A 15,107-nucleotide genomic window follows, 5' to 3' on the forward strand; every position below is an offset into this window, starting at 1 on the left:
CAGAGCTAGTCAGAACAGGACACACATTAAATAGTTCAGACATTGAGATTAGGTTGGTGGTTTTCTTGCTAGCAAACAATGCTGAATTTACTTGTGTTTGACTCTCGTCTGGGCCTACCCTCTCCAATCCTAAACATATGGCTCTGTGGGGGTGATAAATTAGCACGTGTCTTCCTCACTTGCTCAGCACCTCCTTGTAACACCAAACTGGGCAGGATAATTTCTCCTGGTTTTCTTTTTTTGTTTTTTTTTAAACCCTTGATAGCATCTGTCCCTCCAGCGTCTCATCTCCCAGCATCTCTAAGCCCACTGAACATACAGTCCACAACAATTATCCAGAGCTCCTCTCTTCCAATGCCATCCTAGATGCCCTCCAATCTTCCTGCCACCCCTGTACCCTGCTGCAATGGCTCTCACCAGAGCCTCTAATGACCTCTTCCTGGCCAATGCTGAGACCCAATGCTCCATCCTCATCCTCCTGGACCTGTCTGCTGCCTTCAACGGGGCTTCTCTTCTCGAAAGCTTGGACTCCTTCAGCTTCCATTACTTCGCCCTCTCCTGCTTGTACTCCTACTTCTCTAGTTAATCCTTCAGAGGATCCCTCTCCTCCCTCTGCCAACTTTCTGGGGGTTCCACAGGGCTCTGTCCTTGGTCCCCTTCTCCATTCCTTCCACTCCTCATCCCTGGGCAATTTAATTCACAAACATAAATTCAGCTATCATCTCTATAGTGATGACTCTCAGATCTACCTCTACTCCAGACCAGTTTCTTTCTCTCCTAGACTTCAGCCTGCCTTTCTGACATCTCCTGGGAGTCCAGACATCAGCTTAAGGTCACCATGACCAAAACAGAGCTCTTAATCTTCTTGTCAGCCCCTTCCCCCATCCCTCTTGTCCGTTACCAAGGACAACCCCACCATCCGCGCTGTCACACAAGTCTGTCACCTGGGTATCATCTTTGACTCGGCTTTCTCTCTAGACCATCATACGCAGGCTCATCTCTTGTCTGGCCTTCACAAATCCCATCTCATCCCACTTACACCCATTCAGAATGCTGCTCCAGAGAGCGTTTTCCTGGCACCTCCCCTTTGGCCATGTCACCCCTCTTCTGGCTCCCTCTTCTCTACCACATCCAAACAAACACCTGCACATTCAGAGCTCTTCACAGAAAGTCCCTGCCTGACCTAGCATCTCTTAGACACAATCAAGATGTCAGCTCTGAACTCCACTCTGCCAGTAACACCAGCCTCCTTCGCCCACTTGTTACATTCAGACAAGCACCTTCCTGCTTTCTCTGCTGCTGCCCCTGTAAGCACCCTCCAAGCCACCTCACTGTCCTCCTCCAAATCCCTCCTACATGTGGCCTACAAAGAACATGACAACATTTAGGCAGCTGATGGGCTGAGATGCTGCCTATTATGCTGACCAATAACAAATCCTTGTTTCCTTGTGCTTCCCAGCGTGTATCCAGCTGTTCTCTTATGTCTTAGATTGTCTGCTCCTTGAGGCAGGGACCCTTTTTTGTTCTGGGTTTGTACAGCACCTAGCACAATGGGTCCTGGTCCATGACACCACAATACAAATAAGTAAATGAAGTCAAGCAACCACATTCAGTGCTACGTACTTGGTGCATGGGACCCAAACTCTGCTTTCTCTTCCATAATTCCCACCTATCGCATCAGGCACCTGGTCTGAAATAGGATCCTCCAATTACAAAGCTGCAAGATTCTGCAATCTGTTGTTTATTCCCCAAGAACATACAGTGTCTGTAAATAAAACTCTTTGTACAGTAAGTAATCCAGACCCATCAGTACATGGCATGGTGCATTTGGGTTAGAACTACCCCTATCGACTAGCAGCAAGTGTTTTAACTGAAATAATCATTGGCACATACCTGAGAGGATGTTCGTGCTGCATCTGATGAAGTCAGACTTCTCTGGCTCATCACATTCTTTTCTAAAGAGTCCATTTTCTCATAGGTCCTCTTGGACCTCACTACGTCCTGTTGCATAGCTGGGTCATTCGAGAAGCTCCCTGTCCTCTCCAGTCCCTGTCTGTACAAGGACCTGTTACTAGAGGTCACGTTGTCCCTTGAGTGCTGGATGACACCTTTCTTCAAATGGTCTGACTGAAACCTAACTTTACTGCTCCCTGTTGAGGTGGCATTTTCCAGCATGTCGGCATCTAGGCTTGCTTTGCTTCCCCTGCAGGCTGCCGATTTCCCCACCACGGCACGCATCTCCGCAATCAACTTATCATTCAAAGCACTGAGTTCACTGCTGCTGCCCACTGAGCCAGGTCTTCCCTGACCTGCCATTTGTCTCCTTCCTTTCCTCTTTCGCAAGCTTGGAGAAGGGCCTGTTGAGTAGCCAGAATCCTGTTGACTTATAACAGTAGGGTACTCTTGAGCTTGTGGGCTGTTCTGTCGACTATGGTGGGCCTCCATATTCTTGAGAACATTGGCTTCCAAGACCCTCCAGGACTGCTTGAAACTGTCCTTTGAAGAAAGCAGACCAGGCTGTGGTTTAGCAGGGCTATCAGCCACCCCCCCGGGGCAGTGAAGAGGTTTGGATGACTGGTCAACATTGACCATGTGTTTAATGTACTCTCTTCCAGCAGGGCTGTATTCTGTGGTGGAAGGGTTTCGCACATGCTTTTTTCCAGCTTGTTGTTGCTGTTGCATACTTGGGTGATGCAATAATTTGGTTGGCTGGAGCTGCTTTTGGAAGCTATTGCTTGGAGATATTTGTGGAGATGTCCCATTCGCATTTACACTCTCAGTGTCCATATCTACAGGAGGCTCGTCATAAATTGGGGAATCTAATGACGGCTCATCATATATAGGTGCTGGAGATGCATATTTGGGAGATGCAGGCTGTGGTGTCCCTGTTTCGCTCCTTGGCGGAACATGACAAGGAGGGCCATTCCTTAGCACTAAGCAAAACCCACCATTCTCTGTCTTTTTAATCTGCATCGACGGTTTGGTTTCCACTGGAGAGGCTGGCTTTGCAGCAGCTGGGGTCTGGGCTGTGGACTGAGGCTGGGCATATGGGACTGGATTTGGAAGCAGAGATTTCTGGCTGTTGGTTTCTGCAGTACTCTGTGGCTGCACTGAACTGTTCGATGAATCCTGCACTTGTCTTAAACTGTTAACTTTAACCAGCATGGCTGCTTTAGTGCCTGGCAAAGGCTGCCAGCGGGTAGGAGTGTCCCTGGATGGAGAGAAACACAAACATAGGGAATTATTTAGGAAAAGAAGAAAACAAAAATGCAATTCAGATCTCAGGTCAAGTGGGAGATGGGTGAGCTGCCTCCAGCTTTTACCCAGACATCAAATTGAATCTCCAAAGTCTTGGAGATTCATCCCACCTAAACTCTGCACCCCCTCTGGGGCTGTTTCCTGGACATTTGACTTCTAAAAACAGGAAATATAATATTTACACATGAGAAAAATGCCTGACTCATCACATGACTCTGTTCAGCCATTTGAGCCAGGCTCTTTCTACTTGTTACCCCTTCAGAGGTCTGAGACAATGCTAACCCATTAGAACACACATTCAAATCTGGCAGCCAATCCTGACTGGCTGGCTAGAGGCGAATAAGAGATCTGCCGGATCTCTCCACCACTTGAAATGTTAAATGGAAAAGCAGCCAAATGCTTATGGTTCAGAAACGTCTTCCTTGATAGTGATACTTCCAGCTGAAGGCACTCAGTGCCAGATGGCCCCTGGGTCAAATCCTGCAAGTCAGCCGGAGCGACACCAGGGATGACTGAATGTGGCTCACAGAATGCATGTTCCACTCTAACAAGGTAACCAACCTCTAGGGAGACAATCCTTCCAAACTCTCCTATATGCCTTAGTGGCCTTGTGGGGAACCCCTCATCCAGCTCTTGGATCAGTTCCTCCTCCCAATGTGCTCTGGCTTTTTTAAAACAGCCCCCTCTCCTTCCCTTGGGACAGGCCGAGAGCCCTGTGACCTTAGCCGTGTGCTTGGGAATGGCTCGTAGATCCCCCCAGGAGTGCCATCCCAGAGGCATTGTTTCGCACTGCGATAACAGCCTAGACTCAGGTGGGAATCCAGTTTTGAGACAGGAAAGTCTAACTCTGCTGCATGGCCTGGGCAAAACTGGCCTGGCTTGTGAAAAGGAAACCCGAGTCTACAGCTGCACAGTGCCACACAGGCCAGGAAGGGCAGGTGTAAGGTATGTGCTGAGCTGCCACGCTGGTGCCGTGGGCAAGGCCTGAGAGAGCCAGAGGCAGGGTAGTGACATGCTAGTGACATCACTATTACACGCAGGGGACACGATGCAGTGTCGCAGGAGCGGCACCAGGAGCTTGCAGCGTATGGCACAGCGTGCACAACACAAAAACCAGAGCAGGGATGCAGCTCCCCAGCAGAGATCCCCTGGGAGCAGCAGGTGTGTACTTCCACCCCCAGGGACCCCGTATGGAGAGCAACCTCCCTGTATGAAGTTCTTACTCAGACACGTCTCCCTGGGGTCTGTGCCCTGGAAATAGCTGAACACCTCTAGCAGGGGGAGGAAGCTCTGACTGTGGGAGGAGGCATGTGTCCCAACAGAGGGAGCTGGCATGGGGTGGCCTCCCAAGGAAGCAGGAGAGCCTGTTGTTTACCCAGCTGAATTGCTGTATTTAGTACTTGGAGACATGGGGGACACAAGAGACTTTCCTCAGAAAGGTGGTGGACCAACCCCTGCCCTGCAGTCTCACTCACTCACTCACTCAGGACAGACTCTTCCTTTACCACGCACCCCCAGCAGCCCTCTGCCAGCTGACTCGTGTGAGACACAACCCCCAAATCCAACCTCGTTTGCAGCCTTGTGGCATGGTCTAGAGACATTCCCACCCCTTAGAATGGTTCCACTGCCCCCTCCACTCCCTGTGGGCCAGGTGTGTCTGCCCAGCGCCACCCCTTTCCCCTGCAGGATGGCCTGTCTGCCCAGTCCCCGCCCACACCCTCACCCCTCTCTCAGGACACTGTGTCTGCCCATGTCTCCCCCACCCTGGATGGCCTGTCTGCTCCTCCTCCCCCCCAGCCGCCACCCCAGGATGCTGTGTCTACCCGATGCGACACCCTTCCCCCCCAGGATGGCCTGTCTGCCCAGCCCCTGCTCTCCCAATCCCCACATGACAGCGATTTACCGTATCTCTCCTAGAACATTCCCTCCTTTAATTGGACCCACATGAAGTCATGATTCCTGCCTCTCATCATGAGGCCCCAACAGGAGGGTCTGAGGCTGACTGGAGACTGCCTCTGTGCTCTGCACTATTCCCAGGGTGCAAAGGTCGCCCGCCGAAAGTTAGCAGAGTCCAGGGCACATGTCGGCTGGCAGAGGGCCTGGCTCCAGCTGGGTGACAGACACATCACGCCTCAGTGCAGCGCTTGGGGAGGAGAGAGAGTCTGAAAGCAGACTGGAAGGTTTGGGTTGAACCCCGCTGTAATGATGCCATCAGCTGCTCGCTCTCATACGGACTGCACCCAGGCCTGGGCTCTAAGGATCCCTCCATTTACAACCCCTCCCTAGCCCCCAAACCACAACCCAACTGACTAAGCACCAGACCGGCCTTGCCTCTCGGAAACACTCAGCACCGCCCCACACTGAGCGGAGCAGCACCCGCGTGGGGCACAATGCTCCTCAACCTGAGTGTGCCCAGCCCCTGCGAAGCAGGAAACAAGAAACCGGGAATGGAACACAGCCTCCCACAAGGAATTTCCCTCCCCCAGTTCCCCCCAAGGGGAGATGGCCTGGGAATCCCAGGCCAGGGAGCCCAACCTGGGTCCCCTGGATAACAGTACAAGGGCACTCATGTAGGAGCAGAATTTTATAATTGTATTATAAGAATAGAGGTACTAACGTATGATTTCATTTCATCCTGCCAGCCACCCTTTTTGAATAGCAGAAAGGAATGACCCTCTGGGACACTGGTAGAAATGCATCTGACAGACTGCCAGTGTCTGTACTGATGTTAAGACAGGGACAGACCAGAACAATCCTTATGACTGATTATGGTCACCCCTTTTGTTTTAGGATAAATTATAATGTCTACTATGGTTTCCTGCACTTAGGACGGAAGAACCCAATGCACAGCTACAGACTAGGGACCGAATGGCTAGGCAGCAGTTCTGCGGAAAAGGACCTAGGGGTGACAGTGGACGAGAAGCTGGATATGAGTCAGCAGTGTGCCCTTGTTGCCAAGAAGGCCAATGGCATTTTGGGATGTAGAAGTAGGGGCATAGCGAGCAGATCGAGGGACGTGATCGTTCCCCTCTATTCGACATTGGTGAGGCCTCATCTGGAGTACTGTGTCCAGTTTTGGGCCCCACACTACAAGAAGGATGTGGATAAATTGGAGAGAGTCCAGCGAAGGGCAACAAAAATGATTAGGGGTCTGGAACACATGACTTATGAGGAGAGGCTGAAGGAGCTGGGATTGTTTAGCCTGCAGAAGAGAAGAATGAGGGGGGATTTGATAGCTGCTTTCAACTACCTGAAAGGGGGTTCCAAAGAGGATGGCTCTAGACTGTTCTCAATGGTAGCAGATGACAGAACGAGGAGTAATGGTCTCAAGTTGCAGTGGGGGAGGTTTAGATTGGATATTAGGAAAAACTTTTTCACTAAGAGGGTGGTGAAACACTGGAATGCGTTACCTAGGGAGGTGGTAGAATCTCCTTCCTTAGAGGTTTTTAAGGTCAGGCTTGACAAAGCCCTGGCTGGGATGATTTAACTGGGAATTGGTCCTGCTTTGAGCAGGGGGTTGGACTAGATGACCTTCTGGGGTCCCTTCCAACCCTGATAGTCTATGATTCTATATGTATTACAAATTAGGCACTCTAGTTAAATATACTTACTAAACCTTAAAACAAAGAAATGTAAGAGACAGGATCTTGTATTGTGTCTATGTTAAGGAGATTCAAAATAAACTGACACTGTTTGTGTTCTCAAAGGTCTCTGTAAAAAGACTGTTTGCGTGAATGAGGAATGTTTGCATCAGGAAAAGATAAGGTGTGAAGGCCATTGTTATAGCCAGATGGCCAAGGAAGGAGGAGTGAAGAGACTTAACAACACCAAAGAATCATCAACGCGCATCCATAATAAAGGAAGGGCAGATTGACAACCCTGAGGTGAACGCTGGCACCCCGAAAGACAAGACAATTGATTAAATTGAAACCAGGACAGGATGACTCTCGGCGGTGTACTGGAATGTTTACATCAAAAGATACACCAATTAAGAAGTAACCCGGTCACAAACTGACGCAGCAAAATCCATAGTCTTCAACAGAGAAAAAAGACTATAAGAAGAGGGTGCTTGGCCAAGGGACTTTGGGTTCGTCTTGCCACACTCCAGGAGCATCGGATCATAAGCATCACCTGACAGGACTCTGTGTGTGTGATTGAAAAAGCATGTTAACTGTTGTATTCTCAATAAATGTGGCGTGCTGCCTTCTCCCCTATAAAGGTCCCATGTGCTTCTTATAAGTATAACACCAGCCCCAAGTACCGGTCCTCCTGGTGTATTTGGCTTCCTCAGCTCCTCTCTGACAACGCGCTCTAACCCCCAGCCAGGGCGCCAGGTGTGGCCAATGCAGTGTGTGTCTGTGCTCTGCCCACTGGAATGTGGCTGCATTAGCTCTCACCCTCTGTCATAAACATACAGCTACGGGGAGCATAAAATCCCTCCTTTACCTGGATTAAGGGGTTAAGAAGCTCAAAAACCTGGTTAGCACCTGACCAAAAGGACCAATAAGGGAAGAAAATACTTTCAAATCTGTGGGGGGAGGTTTTGTTTGTGCTCTCTTTGTTGTGTTCTCTCTGGGACAGAGAAGGACCAGGGCAGGAAAAAAAATTCTCCTAAAACCCTACCTGAAATAAGCATTTAAGTTTACAAAAATTGTAAGTAATGCAAGGAAATGCATGAGATTATCTTTTGTGTTAGCTTGTGAATTTTCCCTATGCTAAGAGGGAGGTTTATTCCTGTTTTTTGTAACTTTAAAGTTTTGCCTAGAGGGAATCCTCTGTGTTTTAAATCTTATTAACCTGTAAAATTACTTTCCATCCTGATTTTACAGAGGTGCTTCTTTTACTTTTTTCTTTATAATAAAGTTCTGTTTTTAAGAACCTGATTGGTTTTTAATGTCCTAAAAACCCAAGGGTCTGGCCAGTGCTCACCTTGTTTACCTATTTGGTTGGTATATTATTCTCAAGCCTCCCCAGGAAAGGGGGTGAAGAGGCTTAGGGGGACATTTTGGGGAAACACGAACTCCAAGTGGTCCTTTTCCTGAATCTTTGTCTAACTCACTTGGTGGTGGCAGCAATACCATCCAAGAACAAGGAAGAATTTGTGCCTTGGGAAAGTTTTTAACCTAAGCTGGTAGAAATAAGCTTAGGGGGTCTTTCATGCGGATCCCCACATTTGTACCCTAGAGTTCAGAGTGGGGAGGGAACCCTGACACCCTCTGTGCCCATGACTCCTCCCTTATGGGCTAAGTCCCTGCAATGGCTGCAGTGCTGGGCAGAGTGCTGGGGCAGGGGCAGGAGAGCTTAGTGAAGGACAAAGATGGCATTTGCAAAGAAAACTCTGCTCCAACCTGCCCTGGGTCTGGCATCTGCAACCAAATCTGTCGCCTCATGACTGTAATGAGCCAACCCCAACACACATGCATCTGCACCCACCCACTCACCCCTACAAACGGCATGCACCCACCCACCGTCACCACGCACACACAAAAACACAGGTGTGCCCATGCACACCATGTTCATGCACGCACCCTCACTGCATGCACACCCACAAACCCTGCATGCACATACCCACCAACACACCACACTCACCCACCGTGCGCATACATCCACAAACACCCCACGTACACGCACCCAAACCACACGCACCAGCCTGCACATCCCCCCCGCATGTACACCCCCCCACACACACCCTATGCACCCACATTGCACACACACAGCAACAATACAAAGCCACAGCAAGCTCCCCAGGAAGGCAGTGCAGGTGTCCCTAGATGGGGTTCTGCACTGGTGGGAAGAACCAGGGCAGCAGCACTGGGAAGGCTTTCAAATTAGCATTTTCCTGCCTCAGAGTGAGCTTTGGTTGGTTTGGTCTTTACCTACGACTGGGTCAGGAGCAGAGAGAGGTGACATCAGCCAAGGGACACATTAAAAGCAGCACTGGAAACATCTGCCTGTTGATTCAACCTGCAGCCATGTCAGGTCAATTCCTGCATCATGCTGCCTGGCTGTCCGAAGGCCCAGTGAAAGGAGTGTAATGCAGGAGCAACTTTAGCCCATCTTGCTGGCTTGGGGCAATGGGCAAACCTGCCCAGATTAGAGACACCCTCACTCACCTTCCCAACAGGAATGTTGCAGGAGAACATCCTGACAGAGACATGCCATGCCTCAGTGCAGCTGCGAGTGCTTGGGGAGGAGACATCAACATCCTCCCCGCTCCCAACATCGAAAGAGTATCTCCCACCTGACCTGGCCCTGACCAGCAGTTGCCAGGTTCTGATCACCCCGAAAGAGAGCACAAACTGTGGACGCGTGTACTGGGAGAAGCATGAAGCTCCAATCACCACCCAGGCAGAGGGTGATGGCTAGCTTTACGCTCTTCAGCCAGGCCCAGTCTGCTCACACTCACTGTTGTCAGCAGGCACTGAATGCACCCGCATCGCTTTACATAACCACTGGCAGCTATCAGCAGCCCGCTGCCCCCACCCCCTGGGCATTAGGCAGAACAATGCCATTGCTCCAAAGGCTCGGCTTGTCTGCAACACACAGAGCACTTATCGGACTTTCACTTGCAGAGAAAAGAGACAGGTGGAGGGCTGAAAGTTCTGCCCAACTTAGTCCTGCAAGACTGTGGGCTGGATTGCTCTAGTCATTTCTCAAGGAAATGAGAAATACCTTCGATCTCTTTCCTCTCAATCCATGCCCGGCAATAGCCCTCCTCACTTCAGGAACATGTTGTTCTGTGCGGTGCCAGACAAACTGTCATCATTCAATACTAAATAGTAACAACGGGTCTGGACAGCTTGCAGGGTTGTTCTGCTGATGGCCTCGGTAGCCCACTGATGGTACTTTTAACCACTTCAGAGGTACATGACAATTTACTCTCCGAAAAGCAGTTATTTGGAAAGGCAGAACTCCCTGAACTGCACAGGAGCTGGAGAAGAGCACCCGCCCTGCAGCCTTTGAACAGCTGCAGCTCAGCTATTGTGTTATCCAGTAACATAGCAGCTTCTGTTCTGTAAGGAACCTTGGCCTCACCCTGCCTCCCAGAGTGTGGAGCAGCACCACTTCCTGAAACCAGGGCCTGCGAGAGGCCTGCGTATCAGGCCGTGTGCATGTCTGACACAGCAGACCAGGCACGTTCTGATTTGTTTCTCCAGAGATATTACAGCTGCGTGCACTCTGGAGGATAATCCTTCGTCCTAGCAAGGAAATGCTGATCATGGACTTCTGTCCCATTTCCCAGCGCAAGCATTCCCTGTTTGACTCTGAGACAGGGCACTGCTTTTGGACCTTCAGAACACTCCTTCCCTGATCCTGGGACAAACTCTCCCAGCTGATAGTGAAGGAGCAGAGCCCAGAGCTTGGTTCCCTGCACCTTTTGCATTCACATTAATGAGGATATGGAAGGGGGAAAAGAGAGAGAGTCTCCAAACAGAAACTGCTTCCTACCTGTGAGAGGGGTTTTCTGTGTCAGATGGCTACAGGATCCCACACTTGCTCCATAGTCCTCCAGGGGACCAGCCAAGGACGCAGAGGACAGCCAGGGACCCAGGAGTTTGCCTCCTATTTGCCCCAAGTCAAATGTTTATCAGACAACAGGAACTGCTATTTTCTTCTTCTCACTCCTTGACATTCCCCAGGAAATAGCAGCCAGGGTGGAGCTTCTGTTCCGATACAGCTGAGTCACAAGAGAAGCCAGCTTACAGGTAAGAACCAATTTCCCTATCAGATCCACCAAACCGGAAAGGGAGGAGGGAATGCAGCACTAATGATATAACAGAGCTAATGGGGTGCACCTTGGGGTGAGTGGGTGAATTACAGACTTCACCATATGCCACTGCTGCACACAGGTGTCATTCTCCCAGTGTGGCATCAGAGGTGCCCCTCTCTCTGCTCCACAGCTGTGGCCAAAGATATTCAAGGACCAGCCTGGGGCAGAGCATAATCGATCTCTTCCAACCAGCCAGAAAGCCAGGGCCCTGACTGAGTGAATGTATCTTACACACTCTTCTGCCCCTCCAGCATACACAGCATGCTCCCCAGTGACAGACCGACAGGAACTCTGTCCTCAGAGGCTGAACCCAGGCAGGTGCAATGTGGTGGGGTAAGAGAAACAGGCAATGTCATCATCTCATAAGAGAGGAATCCCTCTGGGCTGGTGGGTTAACCATATCCACTAAAGCCACTGAAACTCTCAGGGTTTTGGTGTCAAAACTGCTCTCTCTCCATGAGCCCTGGGCCTGGATCACCACCGCAGACAAGACAGTTCTAAAGCTTTGGACACTACAGAACTGCACCCCCCCTCCAAAAAAAAAAACAAACAAACTAGGAACCGAGGGGGGAAAACACCAATTGCTTTGTTACAAGAAGACATATTTGCAGTGAGTTCAAATGGTCTGTGCTCACACACGCCAGGATCCTCTCCCCTGGAGACAGACTGATGGGAAGTAGGGGGCAGCCCGCCCACAAAAAGGGTAGAAGGAGCAGACAGAGACCTGGCAACCAAACAGTGTGTGGTGGAGTTGCTGTATCAACCGAACTTGAGAAGCAGCAGATTAGGATGGTGAGGCAGTTCCAGTGTTTCCGTTTTTTCCCTGCCTCTCCTTCCTGAATAAGCTAGGCCAACCACTGCAGTCATGAGATTTACCCCAGAAAGTCTCTGATGCCAGCTAAGTCCTAGTGTAGCTTGTGTACTAAGACTTCTAGTTCTTCCTCCTTATTCCCCATACTTCTTGCTTTTGGGTATAGACACCTAGAACGTTAAGCAGATTCCCCACTGTTTTCCCTCTTGCTGCTCCTATGAACCCATTGTAATTTTCCCCGCTCCGCCGCCCTCAACGTCTAAAACCCGCTGTTCCGATCACCTTTTTTATACCTACCTCTGGGCTTTTGTCACTTGCCTCCTTTGAACCCAGTATCTGTGTTTAAAAGAAGGGGCGCTCACCAAATCAAGGGAAAGGGGGTGATGGCGTACTTATGTAAGTGCTAGCTATGATTGATTGTTATTACGGAGCAGACAGCTAAAACATCAGCATCAAAAGATGTCATAATAAAAAGCTTTCGACAAAGTCTTCTGTGCTTTCTGCTGGCCCCTGCCAGCCACAAATGGTGTCAAAAGAATTTTTGACTGTTTTTATTCCACTGCTGGAGGAAGCAACAAGGGTGAAACCTGGATCTTTATTAACCAGTGAAAAGGGAACAGGAACAGCTCTCGTGTTGTGCAGTAGAATGGAGAGGGGGACTAAATGAGGAGAGGAGAGGGAAAGCGAGTCACTCTGAAAAGGAAAGACATGGACCTTGTAGGAACTGTGACCGACGAGCAGGTCAGGGTGGGCTCCCACATGAGACGGGTGACAGCACAGCTGGCCCTTTCAGTAAGATGGAGAATTAGCAAAGGGGGAACTTGCATATGAAGCAGGTACCTTTTGAGAGAGAAAAGCAAAGGGAACATGAAAATGCTTTGCGGGGATCTGTTTGCTTTGCCATTGTGCTGGAGATCTGGGATTGCGCTGGGTACTGTAGATTAGAGCCTTGCCCCTGGAACCAAACCCAGCGGGTGGGCTGAAAACAACCCAGCATGCTCAGGCTCGGGTCAGGCAGTCTCTGACCACCTCCTGCCTGGGAGCTCGGCACGGTGGTGGCTGCGTGCCCCCTCCTGTCAGCCACCGCCACCTTGCTGAGCTGTGTGCGCTGCAGAGCGAGTGTGCTGAGGAGCTGCAGTGCCTCTCACTCCACAAAACACTGTGCAGCAAGGTGGGGGCAGCTGGGAGAAGCTGGGCACACAGCCACCATCGCACGACCCCCATCCCACCCCCAGGCCAGCGGCCACCACAGCACAACCTCCCTGGGCAGGCAGTGGAGGGCAGACATGGGGCAGGTGGTCACCACTGTGTGACCTCCCTGGCCAGGCGGCCACCACCGCATGACCCACCGAGCCTGGGGTGGATTGGCAGATGCGGGGCACACAGCCACCACTACACGACCCCATGGGCAGGCAGTGACTGGAGACAGATCACGACCATGGAGTTTGGGGAGTGGGAAGCCCCTACCAGGCCAAGCCACAAGAGCGAAGAGGCAGTGACGGTTTCATAGGGAGCAGCCTGGGGGAGGGGGAACCAGCTGCCCTTTGTGTGCACTGTGCTGGGCCGAGGAATAGCCAGTGGGACAGGAGCAGGGACAGGAAGTGAAGTAGCCCTGACAGCTCCATGGAGGAAACGGAGTAAAGAAAACTGAGTCAAGGCTAGTAGGCAGCCCCATGCAAACCGACCCCAATCTGTATAGGGCTGAGTTTGCGTCGGGTATGGAAACAACCCTGCCCCCCACTTGGCTCAGTTTGGGTTCGGATGGGCTGTGGCCTGCTCGGGTTCAGGCTGGGCCTTAGAATTAGGCCTGAGCAGAACCCCCTGCTGGGAACGCTGCCCCTTGGACCTAACAGAGAAGAGACTAGGAGAGTCACAGCCCACAAAGGAGGCTTCACAATATACTGCCACAGCTGAGCTACAGGCTGCCCGAGCCGTCCCAGTGCGAGTGGGCTCCAACATGTGCCTAGGCCATCTACAGGCTACTCCCCTGGACATGGTCAGCATGGCCAACTGGAAAGGTACACAGTATCCGAACTGGGGGTGGAGAAGGGGCAAGCAAACAGTGCCTGAACTCCAGCGACTGGCAAGGAGATCACAGGAACCTGCTCCACAGCCCAGGGATCTTTGTATTGCTGACCCTTCGTGAGCCCTGAACTAAGCAACTTACATTAACCAGGGGGGCAGAGTTGGGCGGGCCAGGTGGGACTGGAGCCAAAGTAAATGCGTTGAAAAGCGGGCACTGGAATAGCAGCTGCCTTCACCTCCCATTCGTGCAGCTCAGAACAATTACCAGAGGTCACTGTACTAAACTGCAGTGCCGCTTTGATGGGTGGTGAGAAGTATTTTGGGTTGTTTTTACAACTGAAGAGGAAACACTCATTCAGCACAGAGACTGCAAAGAAACAAACGAGCTGCATCCTGTGTGAGAAAGGCAAGGGGCGTGAGCAGCAGCCTGTCCTTGCACATGGAATCTGGCAGAGCATACAGGGCTGCTCTGGAAAGAGCACGTAGATTATCCATGGCCTACGTCTGAAATGGGCTCCAAGCCACAGGAGGGGGTCACATTTCTAAGGGATTGCCACCTAGGTCTGGAACAAAACCAAAGAGACTATGCAGTCTGGGTGAGCTACAGGAGCCTGACCTCCTTCCAGGGAGTGCTCATCACGTTGGCTTTGGGTAGTCACATTCTCTGAGCAGTTCACTCAGCCACGTGCAGCTAGGTCTGTGGGGTGTTTCTGGATCTAGGTTAATAGGCCATGTCCCTTCTTGCTGCCCAGCTCATTTCAAGGCTGTTTTTAAAAGAGCAGATTTTCTGCCTCTGGCTCAGTTACTCTTGTTAGTTTCCACAATTGTCCTCCAGTTTTTTACTTCCTCCAGGGGTTCAAGAGGTATTGAGTTCGGGTTGATTTCTCCACTATTCCCACTCTCTCCCTGGAGAACAAGTGCTTAGTTCCTGTGCAGTCTCACCTCACCTCCATTCTCTTCACATCCACCCATGGCTGTAAGTGAGGCTAGGAACTGACTCCCTCCCATGGAGGGCAGGCCCTGCTAACAGCACCATTCCCTGGGGCGAAGGAATCCGGGTTCACTTTCTTCTGCCTGCTTGATAGGAAAGGGCAGGTAAAACCTGCCCAGGTGGTGAGTCTCAGGGAAGAGCATGTGAGCATAATGTAACATTAGCAACAGAAAGGGAAGGGGGGAGTCATTTGATTTGTAAACATCTACAGAATCACAATTTCAATGGTGTCACCTTCGTGTGATGCAGGG

The 15,107-nt window shown here is 50.9% G+C and overlaps 1 protein-coding gene across 3 annotated transcripts in view; it reads right to left on the minus strand.

Annotated features, from left to right (window-relative positions):
- The window catches only part of LOC311529587 (rho GTPase-activating protein 39-like), a 121,849-nt gene that overhangs the window by 34,707 nt on the left and 72,035 nt on the right, over positions 1 to 15,107 (minus strand). For all 3 annotated transcript variants that reach the window (XM_084645630.1, XM_084645631.1, XM_084645632.1), the window contains exon 3: positions 1,894 to 3,211. In XM_084645630.1, coding sequence (XP_084501756.1) covers positions 1,894 to 3,211 — 1,318 coding nt within the window. The remainder of the gene's footprint in view (positions 1 to 1,893; positions 3,212 to 15,107) is intronic.

Source organism: Lepidochelys olivacea (assembly GCF_965140295.1).
Source record: "Lepidochelys olivacea isolate rLepOli2 genome assembly, chromosome: 13".
Classification (NCBI taxonomy): domain Eukaryota; kingdom Metazoa; phylum Chordata; order Testudines; family Cheloniidae; genus Lepidochelys; species Lepidochelys olivacea.